The sequence below is a fragment of a genome, unplaced genomic scaffold (assembly GCF_019419815.1).
Source record: "Pyrus x bretschneideri cultivar Hongxiangsu unplaced genomic scaffold, Pyrus_bretschneideri_v1 Contig17, whole genome shotgun sequence".
NCBI classification, from domain to species: Eukaryota; Viridiplantae; Streptophyta; class Magnoliopsida; order Rosales; family Rosaceae; genus Pyrus; species Pyrus x bretschneideri.
The window spans coordinates 6343325-6365877 of NW_025999468.1; the positions used below are offsets into that span (position 1 = coordinate 6343325).

A 22553-nucleotide genomic window follows, 5' to 3' on the forward strand; every position below is an offset into this window, starting at 1 on the left:
CCAATGAAATAGAGATTAATAGAATGACCCTTCAATGAATCCACAATTTGAAGTGAATCACATTCAAACAGAATATTTTGATAACCCCTTTCAAGCGAATCACATTTATATTTTGATGTAGCGAGCAACAACCACATCCGAAGAATCACAAATTCCATTCCAGAGTTTGCCATTTCTAAGCCCCATATAGCCCAACAGATCGTGAAGAACGACTCAAGGCAGTCATTAGGGATCCTGTCAACAATTTCAGAGCCTACATGCTTAAAGAAAGAGGATTAAGTACTGGTTTGGTACTGTGGTGCTTTTATAAAAAGTGGGTATAAAAAAAAAAGCTAAGCTAAAAAAGGTGTTTGGTAAACACTTAAAAAAAACTTATTTTCACAGTTTTGGGTTAAAAAAAAGCTGAAAATGTGAAGCAGCAAGAATGAGCTTATTCTCACAGCACAACATAAGCAGTTTTTTTTCAAAGCACAACAATATCAAAACAGCCTTAAAGTTCCTCATCAGAATACCCAACTTTTAAAAAAGTTATAAATCCATGAGGTTTGATAGAATTCTAGTGGAGTTTAATTGACTCCATGTATTTTAACATATTTTCAAGAAATAAAAGTGATTAATTAATTTAAATAAATAAATATTAGATTGAAAATGTAAATTTTTAATAAAGTTGTCAAATAATACATGTACATACTTACATGTATTATACTGGTTTCGTATATTATTACCTACTCTCTAGAACATTATTATGCTACATGTTTTATTTATTTATTATTATATAAAAAGGGTACCAGCTGGTGGCTTCGGCACGTTGTTTACCTTTTCTGGAGCTAAGAGCCTTCCAACCACCATCTTGCAATTTAGCAGCACCAGAAATCGAACGCAGAACATATTGAATACGGGTCTGAAATTTATCCCAACCATTATGTCACCCGGTGATGGTAATTATGCAACATTTTTTTTAAATAAACGATATTATCTACATTTAAAAGATAAAGAAAAGAATATCACACTGAACTAGTTATAATAATATGTCGAACTTAAAATCTCTTACAAAACCATAATATTAAGTGATGGCTTGTGCCACCATGCTTTAGAATGATAAAAATTTGGGGAAAGCGAGACAAGACGCGGGTCGAGGGTTTTGGTGAACACACTATTCTTCTTATTCTCTTTTCGGTTTCTTCATCGACTCATGGGAAGCGCCGCAGTTGAGAAAACGCAGGAGGAGCTCCGTAAGGAGATCGATGAACTCCAACGCCAACAGCGCGAGGTCTGCTTCTCCCTCTCTATATGTATATACACACACAAACATATATATAGATATACATATAATTCATATGTGCTTGTTTCTTAATCTTCAGATTACGGAACGGCTTCGAGACCCTAGGGGACTCCGGAAGGGAGGCTTGGTAGCCGCTGGTCCTCGCAATTTTGCAGCCAATGGTGCTGGTGTTCGTCCGCGTGGATTTACTCGACCTGTAATTTACCCACTTGCTGGCTTGTTTCAATTCATCTTTTGTTTCCATGGAACGAATCGCAGCGAAAATTTCTTGGGAATTTTTGCGTTTGTGTTGATAAAATTAGGTCACTTATAAGTTTACAATCATTATTTTTTGATTTAGAGTTGTGATTGGCCATTGTAATTTTCAGGCGGATAGAGCTGATGCAGAGGATCAACGTCCTGCAAAACGCCGGCTTTCATCAGCGGTTGTCAAGGTAAGACCCCTTGCATTTTGTATAAACTAATTCTTCTCTGGCTGTTGTGGTTTAGATTAACTTGAGCTAATTGTAATTGGTCTTAATCTTACCCTCCGTTTGAAGTCTGAGAAATTAGGAAGGAAGAAAAAGTAATGATTGTATGTAATAGATATAATTATTCTGCGTCAATTGAGAAAAGAGGTACATTTTGGTACTATTGAGGACGGCGTTGTTAACTTTGTATTCCTAAAACAGTTTGAAAATCGTATTTCTTGATTTTGGATAAAGGTCGAGGATGGAGAAATCACTGAAACTGCTGAAGAGGCCAAGGATGTGAAGATGAATGATTCAGCTGTAGAAGCTACGGCTGATCAGAGTGATAGGAAGTTGGCAAATTCCCAACAAAGTGGCTGGTCAAGGAGGGAAGGAAATCACGGAGTAGCAAAGAAGGTAACTTTACGTCTTTCTCGTTTTCCTGAGGATTGTTGCTCTGAAACCATAAATCTCTATTGAATTTGATTGTTGTTTTGTGGTTAGGATTTTGAAATTCCAGCAGCAGATCATGTTCCGAGAGTATTGCCAAAAGAACAAGACCCCAGCTTGGTTAATAGGAACAAAAGAATGCTAGGACAACTTTTGGGGACTCTAGAGGTATGTGCAGTTTAGTCTATTGGTTTCATAAGCAACAAGTGATTAAAACTGATTTATATTGTTACAACTAAAATATACTTCTTGTAAACATCAAAATTATTAGAAGAAATTTTGTTTTAACTGACCAAATTCTCGTCTTTTGAGTGGTCACCATTTTATGTTTGTGTGCAAATTGAGGTCAAGCCACTCGAAGCGGTACTTGCTAGTATTAATTCAATCCATACTCTGATGTAGGAATACATAAAATGTGAACAAATTTTGAGGTGTATAGAATTTTTCCATGGCTCTGTAGTCTAGAGAATATTATTTTAAGCGCTTGAGGGTTATATAGGACTTCACAATATGCATTAGGGATGTTTCATAACACTTCACAAGTGCCAAATATTGAAGAGGAAATCACTAGTTGCCCTTCTTAGGGCCCATTTGATAACCATTTCGTTTTTAGTTTTCACTGCTTGATATATTAGGAACGTATATGGGGAAAGGAGGGATGAAGAAGGGTGTGGGAAGAGTAGGGAAGAAATAAAGAAGAATGACGTAAAATTTTGAAAACGAATTCAAACAAAATTTTTAAAGTGAAAACCACTCAAAAAAGTTTTTGGTTTCTGGTTTTCATTTTCTGTGCCTTTCCTTAAAGCTTTCTTTTATATCTCTCACACCATCTTTCATCTACTCTTATTTATACCTCCTTTGCCCCATGTATTCCCCCTCTGTCACTAATACAAAAGTGACAACCACATGCTTAAAATGAAATGTTTTTCAAAACGAACCTCTTGCTACAGGGGAAGCCACTGGTTGATATTCTTAGGCATCCACTGTAATCAATTTTGCATTTTAGAGATTTCTGAACACTTACAATATTAATTAAGCACAATATATCATATGGTCTGCTTAAGGTGTAAAACTATCATATTTCATAGGCTGAATTTTTTTCCCTCAACATGTTTTCTAATGACAGTTATATATTGTAATTCCATATGCTTATTTATTTTCTCTGGTGGTGAAACTGTTGCAGAAATTCAGGAAAGAGGACTTGCAACTTTCAGGGACAGAGGCATTCATGCGGAGATCAGATTCTTTACAGAGGGTGAGTATATAAATGATTTCTTTAATACGTACCTATTTTAGTGTATATCCATGGCGCAAAATAATATTTCTATATGAATGTCGGCATGCTGGAAGTTTCAGGACTTACATGCTAAAATCTGGCATTCCCACTTTAACGCAAAAGATGACGATTTATTCACCCACTAATATCTGGCACTCCCACTTTAACACTTACATGCTAATCATCCTCCCTTTACACAAGGCCTTTCTCGTACTGGAGTGGAAGGTACTCAACTAGGTCAATGGGAGCGAACAGGGAATATGAAAAGAAGTAAAGAACAAATGATGTTGTGCATTTTGTTATTCTTATCTGGGTTGCTCTTGTTTTGAAAAATATTATGCTATATGAAAGTCTAAATGTGTACACTTGGAGCATCAATATATGAAGACCATATCTAGCTTGATTCTTGTCTCCTGGATTTTTGGGGAGTTACTAAATAGATAAAATTGCCTGAATATAGTTACTGAAAGGTGCTAGTAATTTTGGGAAATTCTATATGAAACGGATATTTGCGCAATACTGAAATTGTTTGTACTTTCTGGCCATGGAGGGATTGTAGTCTTGTAGAGTCGGCATATTTTCCTTTGTTTTGTACTTTTTCTTAATAATACTTTGTTTATATGACATATAGAGACGCTCGTTAATGCTCATTGCAAGCACTTTTTTCCATGAATTTTTGTTCTTTTCTTTTCATTTATAAAGTATTGTGAGTTTAATGATGAAACTTGTAATGCTTTTTGTAATATATCTAGGCTGAACAAAGAGCACGAGAAGAAAGTGAAAGACTTAGGCTACAAGAGCGTGAACAAATTGCGGAAAAGCGGAGGAGAGATCTGGTTCGTTGTTAAGTTCCTGATAATAATACTTTGACCTACATTAGTGTAGCCTAGAAATGACTTTTTGTTTGAGGAACACGTTAATCCTTATTGGCTAATCCCTGCACTTATTTTGTAGACTCTTCGGGCACGCGTTAATGCCAAGACGGAAGAAAAGAAATTGGAACTTCTTTTTCTTCAGTGGAGTGAGCATAATAAAAGACTTGGGAATTTTATAAGGTATAAGGTTTCTAACTGTCAATTTACTTAAACGGTTGTCACAAAAAAAATGTTCTAAAAAGTAATTCTCTGTCGTTTTTTTCTTTTGCAGGTTATTTTTAATTTTGGTCCAAAAAAGTGTCCATATTCACATTTTATTGGGACAAAGATAAGTTTCTATTCATGCGAATATTAGTGTTGAAGCAACCTGATGACTGGATGTTTATGCGTTATTGTGGGGTTTTAGGTAGAATTAATTAGTGCTTTCTTCTATATTAGTTTCTCACTCATGTTTGATTGGTTGGAAATTTGTTCGATTTTAGGACTAAAGCAGAGCCTCCAATATATTATCTGCCCAAGAAACCATTGGAAGAGGATGCTGCGCTAGCTGAACAGCGAAAAGAAAAGGTGAGTTCCTTGTGACTTGTCACGTTGTTTCTGAATACCTGGAGACACTGGCTTATGGTTTCAATGGAAGCCAATGTCTTTTCTAATGTCTCACAAAAAATGTGGTTCTGTGAAGCTGCTAATTAAGTAAAACTGGAAATTTGATTGGGCACTAAATTTAAATATCCGCTTATAAGTGTAAGAACTCGGCAGCAAGGATAATGAGATTACAGTTTTGCGCTTGAGGGGTGCCCCTCTTGCGATACATCAGGACCAGTTATGTATTACATCTTCATTTATATGTCTATTTTGCTTGATTCTTCCTGTACAAAACTGTATCAGGAGTATCTAGCATGGAAAGCTGCACGAAGAGAGGAACTGACCGAGTATCAGAAGCAGATTGGGGAGCAGTATATTGCCAATGTTGAAAAGGAGTTAGAAAGGTGGCAAAATGCAAGGAAACCAAGGAAAGCGAACAACGATGTGATGAACTTACAGGAAACAATGGACAAAGAATTAGACACACACAGGCTTGAGCATGGTCCCAAGAAAAGAAACATCCCTGATGGAAGCAACAACGAAGATGAGGATGATGTGGAAGATATTAACGTAGCAGAGGACTACATGATTGATGATGTGCTTGACGTTGATGATAACAATCGAAGGGGCGATGCAATAGCTAAACCGGATGCAGGTAATACCAGTCCAAACGCAGATACTGTTGAGTAGCGTTGAGATTAGCCACCCGTCACACCTGTTCTTCAAAGCTGGAGTCTCCTTGGAATACTCTAAATCTATAGTTGATTTAGTTAGCCTTCTGTCATGCAGTTTCTTCTCGGTGTCTATTTATGTATCGCTTTTTGAGTCAACTTATTTTTCATCCCGCCCTTTAGCACGCGTGTGTATTTGAATTATTTAGTGTAGTTGCTGAAGAATACTAGTAACAGATATTTGTTACTGCATATTTTGAATTTGAATGAAGCATATGTTGCATTTCTGCCGAATTTAAGGAAGCTCAAGTTAGGTAATGCTCTTTCGTTTCTTCTTATTTGAAACATAAAGCAAGTAAGACGGTGTGGTAATGGATCTCGTAGATTGGTGTTGGGTTAGGGCTTAAGGTGTAAGGGAGGTCGAGGATTGGGGGCAGTGAGTTGTCGGCGAAACGGCACCGACGCCGGCGACAGAGGAGTTGGGGAAGGGAGTTGCCGGTGAGGGAAGGAGTTGATGGTGTGGATTTTGATTGTATATTAGTTTTCCATATCTGTCCAAGACAAACACTTCATTCTCTTTATTTTCCAAATAAAACACTTGTTTTCCCAAATTTATACATGGTTTTCATCTAAACTACATATTTTTGTCAACCAAAACCTAATAAAATTACTACTATACCCTTTAATACAAAATTGAAAGAAGATATTAGAAAAGAAAATAATGTGATCATTAATGTTTTTTATTCTAAACCTCACAGCTAGGTGTCTGCCAGTTGTTAAAAATAAATAACTTCTCTCATAAAAAAAAAAACTAAAAAACAAATATTTAAAAAAACTAAAAATATATTTTTTTTTTCAACAGTGTGTGTGTGATTTTGCTGGTTTTCATTAAACAAACCAGAAATTTACTTTCTTGTCCTCCGGAAAAAGAAATGAAAACCCGAGGAGAAAGAAAATGGGGGTATAATAGTAAGTTGATTTCAAGAGACAAATTATACCATCTTTTGCTTTTAAACAAGCAAGCCACGTGCCGATTACATACGCAGCGTGTGCTAGCAACTGACCTATAGGAGGTGAGGTTTTTTTATAATGTATTTACGTAACCGTAATGAAAATAGGTGGAATTGAATTGAGGAGGAGTTGGGATGAGGAGAAGCTAGAATCGGAGCTGTTTATTTAAATATTCTGAAATCGGAATAGAAATGACACTAATTTTATAAAGTTGTTTACTAATTCAGCAGAATCAGAATATAAACCATTATGATTACTAAAATGCCCTTGTCCCAAATCAAATATTATATGTATAATTTTTTTAATAAAATTTGATATAATATATAATAGTAAGAAAAAAATTAAATTACTTTTTTATTTCATGGACACACTAAAATGCTTTTGTTTATTTTTTATTTTTTATAAATTTAAGTATTTACTTTAATATTTAAATTTTCTCGTCAAGTTAGATCATTCTCTTCGGCATATGTATGAGGTTGTGCATAATATGAATGAGCATAGAGTTGTGCGTAATATGAATGAGCATTGAAATAAAAAAGGGTAAGAAGTTGTGCATAATTAAACTAGTGTTAATGAGTTTATAAAGGATAGTCTTGGAAATAAAAAAAAGTAAGTAAGGGCATAAAGGAAACAAAATTATCATTTCGATTGCCCAAGCAATTAGGAATCCAAATACTATGTTAATCTAAGGGATCCAAATCCTCCAAATCTTGGAATTGAATTCGAAAATTTTGTGTGGGTCCCATCTTTTCTTTTACATCCCAAGTTTAGTAAACAAAGTTATACTCCATAATTAGAATTCAATTTCGTGTTTTGATTCCAATTACAGTTCCGTAAACGCGTCCTTAATCTATTCGAAAACGAAACAATACGTGATATGTTATTATACAAATAGAAAAAAAATTTTCTTTCAAGTATCATTTCGCTTGTATAATAATATATGAGTATGTGCTCATGTACCAAACACACTAAAAATAGAGGTGTGCTATCTACATACTTCATTTAGTTTCTCACACACCCTCTGATAATTTCTGTCCGTTGTTCTTCTTTAATTCATCTGATCCGATGATCGAAAATTAAAAAAAATATGTAAGAAGTAAAATAAAATACATGGATATCACACCCTTAAAAATATCTCTTATCCCAAATGTAAAAATATCTCTCATCCCAAAGGTGGTTGCTAGCATTGTTCTTTTTTTTTTCAATCATTCTCTCACCATATCATATACTCTTTTTTTCATCATCAAGGCAGAATTTTTTTTAATCATTCATTCAGCCTTTCTTAATTGCATCGTGCAATTTATCAACAGTAAAAATTAAACACGAACATATCATGTGAATAGAACTTGCAGTGATTAGATGTAATCTTTTCTAAATAAAACAGTGCCGAAAAAATAATCAAAATACAAAAAAGTGCAGTACGTCCTGCAACATTAATCCCCATCATCGAGAGATCCTGCAACATTAATCCTCGTAATCGAGAGATTTTTCAGTGTGATTGACACATAAAGTAGTACATCACATATCATTATATAAATATAAATGATAAAATTTATATGAAAATGTTAATAACTTAAAAAATAAAATTTTCCCCCATTTACGTAAAAACACTTGATGTAACCTTCGTTACAATAAAAAATTTCTCCATCATCAAGTGCTCCTTTTTATCTTTCTCTCAAGCAAAGTCACCGAAAGCGGCTCTCGCTCCCTCCCTCTCTCTCTCTCTCTCTCTCTCTCTCTCTCTTCAAATATCAAGCGACACACTGAAGAAGAAGGAAGAAACAGAGGCCACTTCCACACTCACTCAGAGGACAGAGAGTGTGCGTGAGTGAATAAGCAAGCAACCCAAAAATAAAATGACATCAAGAGACAACCCAACCCCAAACGGAGACCACAGACCCCGCGTCCCACCGCCACGACCGCCGCCGTCGTCTTCCTCCTCCTCAAACCCCCGCAGCAGCAGCAACCACCACCACTACTACCCGACGAGGTCGTCATACTCCTCCTCCTCCTCCTCCGCTTCCTTCAAGGGCTGCTGCTGCTGCCTTTTCTTACTCTTCTCCTTCCTAGCCCTCCTCGTCCTCGCCGTCGTCCTCGTCATCGTCCTCGCCATCAAGCCGAAGAAGCCGCAGTTTGATCTCCAGCAAGTCGGCGTCCAGTACATGGGCATCAACTCACCCAATCCCACCGCAACCGCCGACCCCAACCAAAACCCTACCTCTGCCTCACTCTCCCTCAACATTCGCATGCTCTTCTCCGCTGCTAACCCCAACAAGGTCGGGATCAAGTACGGCGAGTCCAGGTTCACTGTCATGTACCGCGGGATCCCATTGGGCAAGGCCTCCATCCCCGGCTTCTACCAGGACGCCCACACTGTCCGCCAAGTCGTCGCCACCATCGCCGTCGATCGGGTCAATTTGCTCCAAGCCGACGCCGCCGATTTAGTCCGAGACGCTTCCCTCAACGACCGAGTCGAGCTCAGGGTCTTGGGTGACGTTGGCGCCAAGATCCGCGTCTTGAACTTCGATTCCCCTGGCGTTCAGGTCAGTAGTCTCTCACCCAATTTAAATTTTTCTCACCACCCATACGCAATTTTGCTTCCTAGATTAAAACCCACTTCCCAATTTTCCCTTAAATTCTGTTTGGCTACTAAGAAAATCACAGAAACCCGCTATAAGTTGATGATATTACGCTTGGCAGACCCAGATAGGTTTTGTGTTGAGAAAAGGATTTTCTTTTCGTTTTTTGCATTCATGCCCTTCCATTTCTCAGCATTTTCAACATTTGCCTGTGTTCTTGGATCGGGTCCAAAATTCCAAATTACATTTTACTTTGTTTGCAATTTTTGAATGAATTCTGTGATCTGGTTTGTTAGAAAAAGGATAAATGAAAAAGGTAAGGTTAGAGAGAAATGGCAATAAAGCTTGACTTTCGATATTAATGGTTGTGGTAATTGCGTTCCCTTTACGCCGCACCAATTATAGAAGAGCTACTTCTACTTTTGATTAGCCATAATTTAAACAAACATATACGGGAGTTAGGTTCGTTGGTCATGCCGTGTATGTTTTCTTGTACTCAAGTTCAAATTTTATTTAACCATATATTCATATATTATGGTGGGCGTAAAAATGCAAGTTAGGAACGTTGGCATGCCAACGTGTTTGTTTTTGTTCACTCTAAGATTATTTTAGTTCTCTAATGAAATATCATTGCCCATTAGTTACCATTAGTATCATTGTGTGCGTTTTTGCTCACCATCCTCAAGTGGTGGTAATGTTCAACATCTTATTTATCATTGTTAGATGAGTTTTAATTTTGAAATTTGTGTTTATCTACTACACAATTCTCGAAATTTAAACTCATCGAATGATTTAATTAGGATAATCACCGCGACCATCACGTGAGGATTGTCAACAAAAATATTAATGCGAAAATTGTCAATGTGTCCATGTGGTTGCAACTGAGAATTAGGCGTGCCATTTGGTTTTTGGTTTGAGTGAGCATGTTCCTGGATATTTGGGCCGGTGTCCATTTTTATATTTGTGCCATTTGTTCAAATTACTTCTTGTCAAACAGAAGAAGTAAAATGTTTCAAAAAAAAAAGAAAAGAAAAGAAAAAAAAGTAATAAAGTAATAAAAAATTAAAAATAATTCTCAATGGAGGTCCCACCGGGAGTCGAACCCAGGTCGCTGGATTCAAAGTCCAGAGTGCTAACCACTACACCATGGAACCATTTGGTTCACAGGCGTTTGATTCTTTTGCGTTAAAAACTTTTACTGTCTCAAAAACATTTGTTACCCTTTATTTTTCACTACATTTATTATGTATTTTTGGGTAATTCTTCGCATCGTATTTGGGTACTTCAGTTACGTTTATGACAACGAGTGTACGAAAATAACTTTTATACTTTTAGGAACAAAAACTTAGAACAAAAGAAAGAAAGCAAGCAAAAATAGTTAAGGCAGGGGCTAAACTAATTTGCCCTTCACGGGGTAGTAAAAAGCTTTCCGGGCCCGCCATGTGAGTAGGGCTTTGCGTGGGCCTTGTGGGTGGGCCCATATGTTTGTGCTGCATTGGGACAACTGGGAGAGGTGATGCACAATATAAATCTAGAATTATCTATTTATTAAAAATTGAAAAACTTTTGTGGGAAACTTCGGTGGTGGGGTCAGCTAATTATTGTTTTTTTCGTTATGATTTTTATAAACCACCACGGGTGGCCTAGTTAGAGTCAAATTTTATGCAGGTATTTCACACGGCTTATTCTGAGTTAGATTTTTAATTCTGATGAATCACATAATCGTGGTCAAGAAAATGCTGAAATGTTTCAATAAGTCTTTTTGTCTTGGAAGGATGAATTGTCGTCGCTTGGCCATCGGCTGGTCCTCTTTTAAGTACAAAAATGAAGTTATGATTTTTATAGGTGTTAAAAATAGGTGCCAGGTTGGATACCTTTCCTCATGGATTCTTCCCTTCCAAATGCCTTTTACATATCACTAGTAACACTACTACAATGTGTGTCTCTCTGGCTGTGTCGTGCCATTAAAGCACCATAACTTAGGCACGAAGAAATCTTAACATGCCCTCATGCTCCAACCCAGCCCGAGAGTTCATAGGACCCTTTTTTTTATATTTTATTATATATTTAGTCTAAAGTCCCACGTCACGTGATGTCATAGACTATGGTTGGTTATTGATAACGCTATATGTATGGTGAAATTAACGCATTTAAGTGTTGATTGATTCCGATGAACTTAGTGCAATCAACGATTGAATCGAGGGACTCAGGACTTGTTTGTTATGCTTTTCTTCTTATGTATGTTTTTGTTGTCCTTTTTTGTTCACTATTATTTTGGTTGGAAGTAAGGCTGAAAGTGTGTGGTGATGGTGGGGAAATGCAGGTGTCCGTGGATTGTGCAATTGTCATAAGTCCAAGGAAGCAGTCTCTCACATACAAGCAGTGTGGATTTGATGGATTGAGTGTGTAAACGCTCCTCCCTCAGCTCACTTAACTTTCTTGTCGGTAACTTTCGAGTCGCTTATTTTTGTTTCCCTTGTGATTTTCACTCTTCAAATTGGGAGAGAAATGAAAAAAAAGAAGGTAAAAAGTAAAGAGGAGGGGTAAAAACAAAGAAAGCCCCCGCTCCCCCAAGTGAAAGGGGAAGTAGTAGAGAGTTTAATACCAAAAGAGGAAGGAAAAGGGTTCTCTATCTAAGATTTTGCCCAATTTTTAGGCGTTGGTTTTTCATGACTTGGAGTTTTTGGAGGGTAATTAAATTAAAGCTGCTAACAACGACTGCGCGTAAAGTGTAAAAACTAGCGCATTTGTAATGCAATTTCTGTCTGGTAGTGCTATTCACACCTTTTTTACGTCATCTTTTTAATTTTTGTCCATTGCTTTTTTTTTTTTTTTTAGTTTATTCTATTTAACGACAGGAAATTGAGTGGGGTGTGTGAGAGGTACAAATGAACGTGTAGATGCCACCCTTTACATCCTATTGGCTAATTTTCTCGTGCATTATGTCTACTTTGTGTTTTTAGTTTTTGGGTTCGCATTCAAGATGTCTCTAATGACCATACGGCAGCCGTATTACACCCCTCATCAAACTTCACACAAACATGTAAAAAAGTTCACCGAACTATACGCAGCTCGAAAACCCTACGTGAATATTGGGAACAAAAATTGTATCTTACAAAAAATACGTTTGCCCGAAATGTATCACCGAGGAATTAAAAACAAAAAACAAGTGGGCTTTAATAAAAAACGAAACCGTCGGTGATTGTTTAGTGTTAGCACCATTATCCTACGACAATACAAAATAAAATAAATTAAAAATATAGAAAGTATAAATAAATTAAGACATCAAAATAATAAGTTAAAACGACAAAACAAAATGAGTCAAATCAATCTATATACAAAATAAAATTAATTGATCTAATTACACCAAAATCTAATTGAGTGGAAACTAACCACGAGCTGGTGCCCCAGTGGTAAATGACGGATTACGAGGTTTTCTTAAAACTAAAAATTGGAGGTCTAGGGTTTGAAAACCGTTGTTGGTGTGAAAACCAAACTTGTGGTCAGGAAGAGGTTAAAATACTTCTATAAATCTTCCTGCCCCCGAAAAAGGTGGACAATCCACCAGTTGTCCCTCTTTTAAAAAAAAAAAATAATAATAATAATAGAGTGTAAACTGCTTTCGAAAATACAAACTTTTATTGGGTTACAACCCAGCCCAATTCAACCCAAACCAGCCCAATGCCGAGGGTGGCCTTTCCTTTTATGTTAATTTTTTTTTTTGGGCGTAACACGGGTGGGTTTTCCTTTTCCACCTCTGGGTCTCTGACTCTCTGGGTTTAAGCATACGGAGAGGTCCTTCTCCTTCCGAATCGTATAGCAGAGAAAGCAGCCATGGATTTATCTCCCCTTTCAGACGCCTTGGCCTCCAAATCCTATGGAAAGCTCGCCGATATCTGCGACCAACTCATGCTTCAGGTTACATTTCGCTTTCAATCCATTCAAATTTCAAAACTTTCGTTTGTTTTCTCACTCTCTCTCTTTCTCTCACTCTCTCTGATCGCACAGGTCGCAGCGGAGGGCGTTTCTTTTTAGGACGACTGGCCCTACGCCATTCATCTTCTCGCTCTCATATACGCTGGTGATATGTATGTTTTTAATTTTCATAATTTTCGTTTAATTTTATTCTGCCTTTTGAATCTGTTCATGTTGATGAGTTTAAGTAGAACGAGTAAGACAATTCGTTGGAAGCTAATAAGTATTTGAAGTTATGTTTTTTTTTTTTTTTTTTTGTTGAATTTGTTGAATTTGTTCTCTTTTAGCTCAATCTACTGTATCGTAGCAATGCTTTTTGTATTCTTGGTTTTGATTACTTGTTGTTTTACGATTCCGCGTTTTACTATTATTGTTGTTTGGGCGTTTGGGGTGAATCCTGACTTAAATCTGAGTTTGTCTTTGTTGTTGGTTTTCTGTTATTTGGAATTAATATGTGGGGTGATGATGATGCAGTAATAGTGCGCGGTTTCTTTGGAAATCGATGCCTGTTGCAGTCAAAGAGACCAATCCAGAAGTCATTGCTGCTTGGAAAATTGGTCAGAAGTTGTGGGTGCGGGACTTCGGGGGTGTGTATGAAGCTATTCGTGGATATGAATGGAGTCAGGATGCTGAAGGTCTTGTTGCAGCCTTCTCAGGCAAGTTTTACTAGATCAAAAATTGTATTCTTTATGTTTTGCACGCATGTGATACTTCAATTTGAAGATTTACGAAAAATATATCCGTTAAAAAGTGAGTGATATTGTTCAATAGTCAAAGAATGCTGAACAATTTGTCGAAGTTTGTTGTGATCACATCCTTCATAAACCTAAATTGCTGTGCTGGTAAGGTGTCATTTGTAATTGGCTTTAATTATGGTTGATTCTGATGAGAGTAGAGTACTTTTGAACGGTCAACACTCGAATGATTCCTTTCATTATTTTCTGGTGTTTAACGGAGCTTATAGGGTACTAATTCTTATGTTTAGTAAGGTCATCATTAATTGTCTTCTTAACTTCGTGCAGATCTTTACACAAAGAAAATGTTTCAGCTCCTGCAGTCTGCTTATTCTACAATAAGCATCCAAGACACAGCTCTCTTCTTGGGAATGAGTGAGGATGACGTCACAACTTGTAAGCTTCTGTCTTCACAAATTCATCTGTTACCAAATTCCTCAGGGTTAATTTTCCTTTTCGAAAAAAAATGAAAATAAAATCTTTATCATTGCTTTTTAGTGATCTTTGGGAAAGTAACCATTTAACAGCTTTGGAGGTATGAGCCTTTTTGAAGTCTATTAATCCTGAATAAGTAGGTTTTCTGGAAGAAAAAAAAGGTTCTGCTGCTTTAAAGAGTGTGGGAGGATTATTTGTTGAGATTTACAAACGTAAAAGGATATCAAGAATAAAAAACGAGTTGAATGTCGACTAATGATACACTTAACAATTTTCATAACACATCTGTTCCACTTCTCTAATACAAGTAGAGCCCACCAACACATGTGGGTTCCATCTCTACAAGAGAGTTGGTACGAATGTGGTAAGAGTAGCATTTTTTGGTCGAATGTCACTGAACAAAAGGTGTATACGGATGGGTAAATTAAGTTAGAAGAAAAAAAAGGTGTCCTGCCTATGAGAGTTTTTTTGTAAGTCTTGTAGAAGAAACTTAGGAGGAACCCCTTATTTAATACATTTTTCCGTTCATTTTCTTATTTTCACCTCGAAAACAGTTGTTTTTGCTTGAAAAAGTTTCCAAGTCTTTGATGAAGACTCCTTGTATCGGAGATAGTAATATATGCTAGGACTTGTTTTTTAATTGCGTACTTATAGGCCCGTCATCATTTGTTTCAAACTCCTGAGATATGGTTGTCGTATGCAGATGTACTACAGCAAGGTTGGGTTGTGGACCCTGCTTCGCAAATGGTTACTGTGAAGAAGCAGCCTATTGTCAAGGAGCAGAAACTGGATGTGAGTAAATTGCAGAGCTTGACAGAATATGTATTCCATCTTGAGCATTGAAGCAGTTTTACCAAGTTCCTGAAGCTGTGACTTGTCCTTTTGGTCAGCTGCTAACTTAGATCATGATTTAGTGGAGTAAATAATTTCAGGATTTCAGGTTTTATATATGTGGAAGGCACTTTTACGCACGTTTTTTTTACATCGATTATATTTTTCGCTAGGCTGTGTGTCATTTGGATTTAACCTTAGTTGGTCCCCGAAGTTGTGCACAAGCAAGTTCACAACATCATGTCATGTCATTTTTTGTCGATCCCTAGTTTTACTGCGTTTTATTCTCATCATTATATTTGTTTGGTGCAATGGAGAGTGGGTTCATCAGTTAGCTGGGTATCCGGGAATTGTTATAGCTTACACCGCTGGTGGTTGGAGAGGGGGGGGGGGGGGGGTGGTGCTGCTGCTGCTGCTGCTAGCTTACGAGAAGCTGTGTTCTTTTCCAACTCGGAGAAACTAATCGGAATCATCGTATTCCCAGTTGGACTGGTCTTTCTGCTCTTGCAGCTGCTTCTGCTCGTTTTTTATTTCGCCATTTCTTTCGAGTGCCGCTTCCGCTCTTGAAATTTGAATTCTATTGGCTGATAGCCTGATACGGTGCCGTTTGCTGCTAGCAACTGTATGCTTATTAGAACTTTGAAAAGTAAAACTTAAGGATTAAGTACCTAAAACCCTTTAACCTTTTAGTGTCATTTCAAATTGGTTTCAATATTTTTAAACATTCTAAACAAGTACTTAACTTTTAGAAAATGTTATATCTGTTAATTCCTAGTTGAATTTTTCGGTAAATGTATTGCTAACAATGAGTCCCACTTTTTAGGTTACTTGGACATTAAAATAATAATTAAAATAACTTAAAAAAAAAATGAAGATGAATAAAAAAAATAAATAAATAAATTCACAAATAAAATGGAAAACAAAATTAAATATCGGAATATATCAAACCCCCGCCACCTTCAAGCTGAACCTACGACCAACGAAACCCCGTCCCAACCTTTATATTCAAAATCTGTCAATTGTTTCAGCTTCCAATTCTTCTTTGTGATTGGTGAAGATGGTGTCCATACCATTTTAGCAGTCTCCATGATTGTTAGTTAGCGGAGCTGCGGAAGCCATGCTTCCATGACCTTCTATTGATTTTAGAGATGAAGTATGCCCTAGTTATTTAACAGAAATTTAATTGGCTTAATGAATGTGACATTTTTAATATGTTAGATACTTGTTGGAATATTTAAAAAAAATTAAACTAATTTTGAATGGCACTAAATGTTGGAGAAATTTTTTTACTTAATCCTAAAATTTACAAAGAGAAAATATAAAATGGTCTTAAGTTCGATTCTAACCAAATGCGAGTTTGAACTAAATTATTGCTAGTCCATTGTGAGGCTAAGTTCACCCTCATCCTCCTTAGTGTAGATATTATCGTTTGCTAGTCTGAAAGCCAAACTTGTGGCCAAAGGGAAGGTGAAATGTCTTTGTGAGTTTTCCCGGCTTCGAGAATAGATATAATTATGATTTGTTGCTAGTTGTTCACCCCATCCCCCCCCCCCCCCCCCTTTTTTTTTTCTTTTTTTTTTTTCAAATAATGATGATAGCGAAGGATTTTTGGTTACACCTTCAAATGATTTTTTGTCTGTAAACAAGTTCATAACTTTATTGACTATTTCTAAATAACTATTCCGTCACTAAAAAGTTGTTTTATTTAGAGAAAAATGTGAAAGAGACACATCTCAACGGAGGCTGAGGGTTTGCTGTCCCCTAATTATGTGTCTCCTCCATGTCTCTTCGTTAGTTTTTTGACAGATGTTTCTTCACTTAACTTTAATTTAACACTATTAATTTAATTATATAAAAAAAAAAATTGAAAGGACACTGCAAAAACCTAACAGCCTCTCCATCCCTGCAGTCCTTCCAATGAACCCGTAAATAAACTAATCATCCTTATCAATCCCATCAACCCAATCACAGTCAATCTCTGAATCTGAAGAAGAACCCACAATCCCAAGACGACCCCCAAATCGTATCTGTCTCAGCAGTTTTTGAGACTGCAGTCCTTCATCTCTGCCGCCAATCAACCCAAACAAATCCAAAACCAGAATCGTAAAGAGGAGGTTACGACGAAGAAGGCGACTCAGAACCGATGGTTTAAGGGTTCATCTCCTTTGTGCCCCTCCTCCTTCATCACAATCTACAGTTTACAACTCGACGCAGCAGGGTACGATATCCTCCTCTCAGCTTTCTGTGTTCATGGAGATTAGTACCATAAATTTGCTCTCTCATTTTGCTTTCTTTTTGGATTGTAATCTGAAAATCTTCAATTTTTTCAATGCTTTCTGGTGAATTCATGCGTTTCCAATTTTTTGGTTGGATTTTTAGAACCCATAAAAGCCACCATTTCCCCTAAATATTCACGACCCTTTGCGATTTTCGTCACAATCCAGAGTTTATTTGATGTTTAATTGGTTTTGTTGCATTGTTTCTGATTAATGTGTAATTGGGCTATACTATCCGGTTCTGTAATTAGTTTTCGTATTTTTCGACAAATTCATACGGGCTAATTGTTAAATGACACTTTAAAGGATGCGAGTTGAGAAGTTTGAAGCGCTTCATGTGAGAGTTAGAAGGCACCCGAAGGTTATTTTCCGAGGATGAACACCGTTCAGATAACATCCCGCCAACCTAGCAACTATTTTAGGAACCCATCTCAATCTCTCCGCCTCCATTCTAATCCGTATTTTCTTCCAAACCGTGCTAACTGTCTCCTTGGAGCTTCTTTGAAACTAAGACGTAATGTACTTGTTCAGCAACAATGCGTGGCTGTTCTGAAGAACCAGCGTTGCGGGGTCGTATCTCAGTACCACCAATCTGCACCTGTCTGCAGACAGTGTTCTTGGATTGTGTAATTTGGATTTATTTACAAGTAGATTAATTCAGAACCAGTCCAAATTAGTTGTCTGCACGAAACACTTGACAAGAGTGCCATCCTAGCCAATCCAATCCTAACCTTCCTAAATACCAAGTCCAATCCCATCCGGCCCACCAAACGAGCCCTCCATCCCTCAACACACCATCCCAACCGCCCCCAGTGCTGCAAGATTATTTACGTTTGTGTCCTCCTTATCTTAGAGTCGCTGAATTGGGTTTTCTGCCTATCGGCAGAAAACCTTAATCTTTGGAGCAGTTCAAGAAACAGTTGGGCTACACTTTTGAAAACACTAAGTAAGAAAGAATTACATTTGCATACCAATTGTATGTTGCTTGGTTAGGCTTTTTTTATTTATTTTTATTTTTTATAAATTGAATTGTCTGCACAAATCCTCTGACTTTGAAATTTGAATTAGTACTCGCACACCACTATGAAAACCTAGCTATTTGTGAATCTTCTTCTTTAGTCGATGAAAAATCAAACTAAAATTTGTTAATTACATACTTGGTTCTGGAATACAAATTGTGTAGAGCACCCCAGATGTTCTACCTCAGCCGAATTGAGCACACACTCCGTCTTCCACCTCATCTGCTCAGCCTTCGTCTAGAAGATGCGGTTAAGGGAGAGATCGAGAAGATTTTCCTAGATAAGGTTTATGGCCTTCTCTATATTGTTTCTTAATATGTATTTTGAATAGAGCCCTTGTTTCTTACTCACAATGTTGAGCTTTCTTTAACTGCGCTAATCTTCGAATGTAGGTTATTGCCAAATTGGGGCTCTGCATTTCTGTCCACAGTATTCAATCCATTAAAGATGGATTTATCCTACCTAATGATGGTCATCCAACTTTTAGGGTATATATTCTAACCTTGTTTTGTTTTCTTGAATACAAAGTTGTTATGTTCGCGTTAATTGCTGTACTCCTTCGGTTTTATATTTCTTGTTGGTATTATGTTCGTTATTCAGTTTCTAAATACCTCAATTCATTTCCAGTTCAGTTGCTCAGTATGCGACGGCCAATTATGTATGCTATGCAATGTTACTTCTTCTTCTTCATTTCTAATTTCCTCATCTGTTTCTCTTTCAACCATTAGCATGTTGTATTTTCAGACTCCTAATTCATACAACAAGTTGACAATCATGTCCTATCAATTTGCAGGTGGAGTTCACACTAATTATGTTTCGTCCATTTGTGGGAGAGATAATTTCGGCAAAACTTAAAGAATCTACTGCAAATGGTTTGCGCTGTATGTATTCTAATGATATGAACTAACTGTAGTCTGTTCTTGGGTTTCAATTAGTTTTTTCCTTCTTAGGTTGTCTTTGTGCAAGTAATTCTCACTACAGATGCACCACTGTGCAGTAATACATTGACAGGCTCTATTTCTTGTCCATAGTCTAATTTAATCTTTAATTGGCAGTGTCGCTTGGATTTTTTGATGATATTTATGTACCAGTACATCTTTTGCCATCTCCATCTTGCTCCGAGCCTGACCCAGAAAAGAGGTGAATGTCCCTTCCATGTCTGTGTTGATGGATTCTTGTTTATTGGTTCATTGTTTGAATTACTGTTGGATATTTGGTTTTAATATTACTGAGATATACAGGAACAACGTCATTTGGATATGGAAGTGTCCTGATGCAGATGATCTTGCTGTTGAGTGGACGGATGAGGTGCATATTGTTAGGATTTGATTTATCTATGGCTACATAAGTTTCTGGTGCCTACATGCATGCTAACTTTTAGTTTCGAATAGCAGATAAGATTCCAAGTTCAAAGTGTGACCTATCCACCAATTCCAATTGAGCAGCCGGAAGACGCGAAACCATTTGCTCCTATGGTGGTTACTGTAAGTTTATGTGCTGAACCTTATCATGACTGGTTGTGCATCTAGCTGTAGCATCACTTGATCTCTGTTTACAATTTTCCAAAGGCAATGAACTAGCTTTATGAGACTTTTCATTTCGTTAATAAAATGTGATAATTACTACGTATGAGGGCTGGCCTTGGCACAATGGAAAGGTTGCCTTTGTGACCAAAAGGTCACGGGTTCGAGTCATGGAAACAACCTCTTTGCAAAACAAGGGTAAGGCTGCATACAATAGATGTTCATCCCCCGACCCTCGCAAAGCAGAGAGTCTTGTTGGCTTGGGGTCGGGCCATTTAATTACCAAGTATAGAGTAACTCTAGTTCCATTGTCTAGTTGCTCTAAATCTTTGTTCAAATTAAGTTGGGTGTTCTCTTTTGGCAAGTAGATTGCGATGAATTCTATGAGCCGCCAAGTAAAGTTTCGTATTTTGCAGGGATCAATTGATTATGATGGTCTTGGCCCTGTTAGGTGGTGGGACAATGCGGAAGACAAGGATGAAGAACCTGAAGATCCTTAAGCTTACGGACCTTTAGCAAAGGGGAGCTCTAATAGTTGCCTGTTTTTTGTTGTCGTGTTTGAAAGCACCGAGACAATTTGGTTTGAGCTTGTAAATTTTCCGCTTTAGATTATATACAAACTAATATAGGTCGAATTAGCTTGATCGGAAGGTGGACAATTTCATCGGTTTAGGGTGTAAATTACAATATCTGTAGGAATTCTAATCGGCTTAACTCGGGGGCTTTGTTGGTTTTGACCTCCTACCCCATTTGCAATACATTGTAGCCTGAAAGTGTGTTCTTTTATATTATAGTAGACTAAAATCGACCTTTTCTCCTATGTGGGACTCTCTTATCTTCTTGGGTAGATAATCGGTCGTCTTTCATTTTGATAGTGAGTAGTTTTTGTAATAATAGGTCAAATCAAGAATAATAATCGAACTGGAGGAGCTTGCCAGGATGGCTTGGTAAGCAAGCAACCAGTTAAATGCTACATGTAGTTTACAAAGGTAAAACCTAGACGTGGTTTCAATTTTGTCAATTTAGTCCTTGTGGTAAAAGAGAGTATCAATCATGCATCTAATGCATACTCTCAGTGACTGTCTTTTTTATTTGTATCATCATTTGTATTATTTCTCTAATAGAAGTAAGGCATACCAACACATGTGGATCTCATCTCTATTAGAAAAATGGTAAGAATACTTTGGTGGTTAGGTAAAGCCTTTTTTGACATGTGTTTCACTTCCCCACTTCTTTCATCTCTGAAACACATAGTCCTTTTATACAAGCAATATTTGGCAATGGAAAAGTAAATGTCTTAAGAGAGGGCAACACAATCACAATTCATGGTGAGATTCACCCTATACCAGTAGCTCTCACAATTCATGGAATAACTTGCAATTAAATTTTTTATATATATGCTTGACTGGCTAGTTAGCAACACCAGTCAACTAAGATCATGTGTTAAGTGTACCAACAACGGAATTAATCAATTAACAACTTGGTTTACTAAAGTGTTCCCAGTTAACTAAGGTCCAACTCAATGCACATTCTAACTTTGATAAATTTAGTTGCATGGACATATCTATTTGCAAATCATAGTAGTCATATATCTACAAGGAGTAAGATATGTAACTAGAAAAACAATAAACAACACATGGAGTTTTTGGCTGGAAAACCCTACTTCTTGGTTAAAAAAACCAAGGACTCTCCACTGCGTCCAATCCACTAGTACGAATAAGGTTCTTACAAATTACCACGCACAACTCAATTCCTAGACCTAATTTACGGTCCTACAAAGCAGTTTTACCTTTGTGCAACCTTACTTTGCATGAGATGAGGATCCCTTCGATCTTCACGAGGAGGCAACTCCTACCTTGAACTTTTCTCCTTGTGGCACCGAAACCAAATCAACTAATGCAAATGATGTTATGATGAAAATATGAAAATCTGGATTCAATGATCAGTCAATTTCTCCAATCAAACAGTTGAAAGAAGAAACTAACGAGAATAAAAAAACGTGTCAATATATAGATTTGAAACTTAAGATAATTTTGCAATGATTAGGTGTTTAATGAATGAAGATGGTTTCGTGGCTAGGGTTTTTGATGATGAACACAAGACGTACTCCCCAAGGCTATAAAAGCACTCTCTAGAAAATATATAAATTTCCTAGCCAAAAAGCAAAATGAGAGTAGCTAGGTTTTAAGCAAAAATGGGATGTTTATTTTCAGCAACAAGGAAAAGGGACACTCGTCATTACAGAGAACAATCTGTGCATATCAAAGGTTGAAAATTCAACTTCGAACAAAAACTGTCAGTCAGCCCATGTGGACTGTCTTAAATTGCATGCCCAGCTAGCTGGACAACAAAGAGTAATTCTGACTAGACAACATCACTAGACAAAATGCAGTATGAATTTAGGCGTGAAATGCATATGCATGAACAACCCTTTGAAGTGATGGTCTGATAGTTTCCAACAGTATGATCCCATAGAGACATTGAACCTTTGAACCCCTAAATCTAACTAGTGCACGTGTGGTACCATTTACAAGATTTGACGAAAAAAAATCAAACATAAAAGTCTAGACTTCACAGTTTTC

At 37.0% G+C, this 22553-nt stretch overlaps 3 protein-coding genes, 1 non-coding gene and 1 pseudogene across 5 annotated transcripts; 4 read left to right on the forward strand and 1 right to left on the reverse strand.

The window, feature by feature from the left end:
• Positions 1-1100: 1100 nt before the first annotated feature.
• On the forward strand, positions 1101-5882 carry LOC125476015 (pinin-like). Its single transcript, XM_048581616.1, has 10 exons — positions 1101-1270; positions 1362-1478; positions 1651-1716; positions 1987-2148; positions 2236-2349; positions 3365-3436; positions 4210-4293; positions 4412-4512; positions 4815-4899; positions 5221-5882. The coding sequence occupies exons 1-10, from the start codon at positions 1193-1195 to the stop codon at positions 5605-5607; spliced, it is 1266 nt and encodes a 421-aa protein (XP_048437573.1). The 5' UTR covers positions 1101-1192; the 3' UTR covers positions 5608-5882.
• A 2379-nt stretch (positions 5883-8261) lies between these two features.
• On the forward strand, positions 8262-11975 carry LOC125476016. The gene is made up of 2 exons (XM_048581617.1): positions 8262-9142; positions 11502-11975. The coding sequence occupies exons 1-2, from the start codon at positions 8456-8458 to the stop codon at positions 11586-11588; spliced, it is 774 nt and encodes a 257-aa protein (XP_048437574.1). The 5' UTR covers positions 8262-8455; the 3' UTR covers positions 11589-11975.
• On the reverse strand, positions 10261-10332 carry TRNAQ-UUG. Its single transcript has one exon. It is a non-coding gene; the product is annotated as a tRNA-Gln (tRNA).
• Positions 11976-12935: 960 nt separating the features above from the next.
• Positions 12936-15348, forward strand: LOC125476017 (annotated as a pseudogene).
• Positions 15349-17185: 1837 nt separating this feature from the next.
• Positions 17186-20791, forward strand: LOC125476018 (DNA-directed RNA polymerase III subunit RPC8). Of its 2 annotated transcripts, none has more exons than XM_048581619.1 (8): positions 17186-17371; positions 18613-18733; positions 18841-18936; positions 19242-19329; positions 19504-19588; positions 19690-19756; positions 19843-19932; positions 20388-20791. In XM_048581619.1, exons 2-8 carry the CDS (start codon positions 18623-18625, stop codon positions 20469-20471), a joined length of 621 nt encoding a protein of 206 aa, XP_048437576.1. In that variant the 5' UTR covers positions 17186-17371; positions 18613-18622; the 3' UTR covers positions 20472-20791. The 2 variants fall into 2 exon arrangements, with proteins under 2 accessions (XP_048437576.1, XP_048437575.1); XM_048581618.1 differs by lacking the exon at positions 17186-17371 and adding an exon at positions 17984-18375.
• The last annotated feature ends 1762 nt before the right edge of the window (positions 20792-22553 follow it).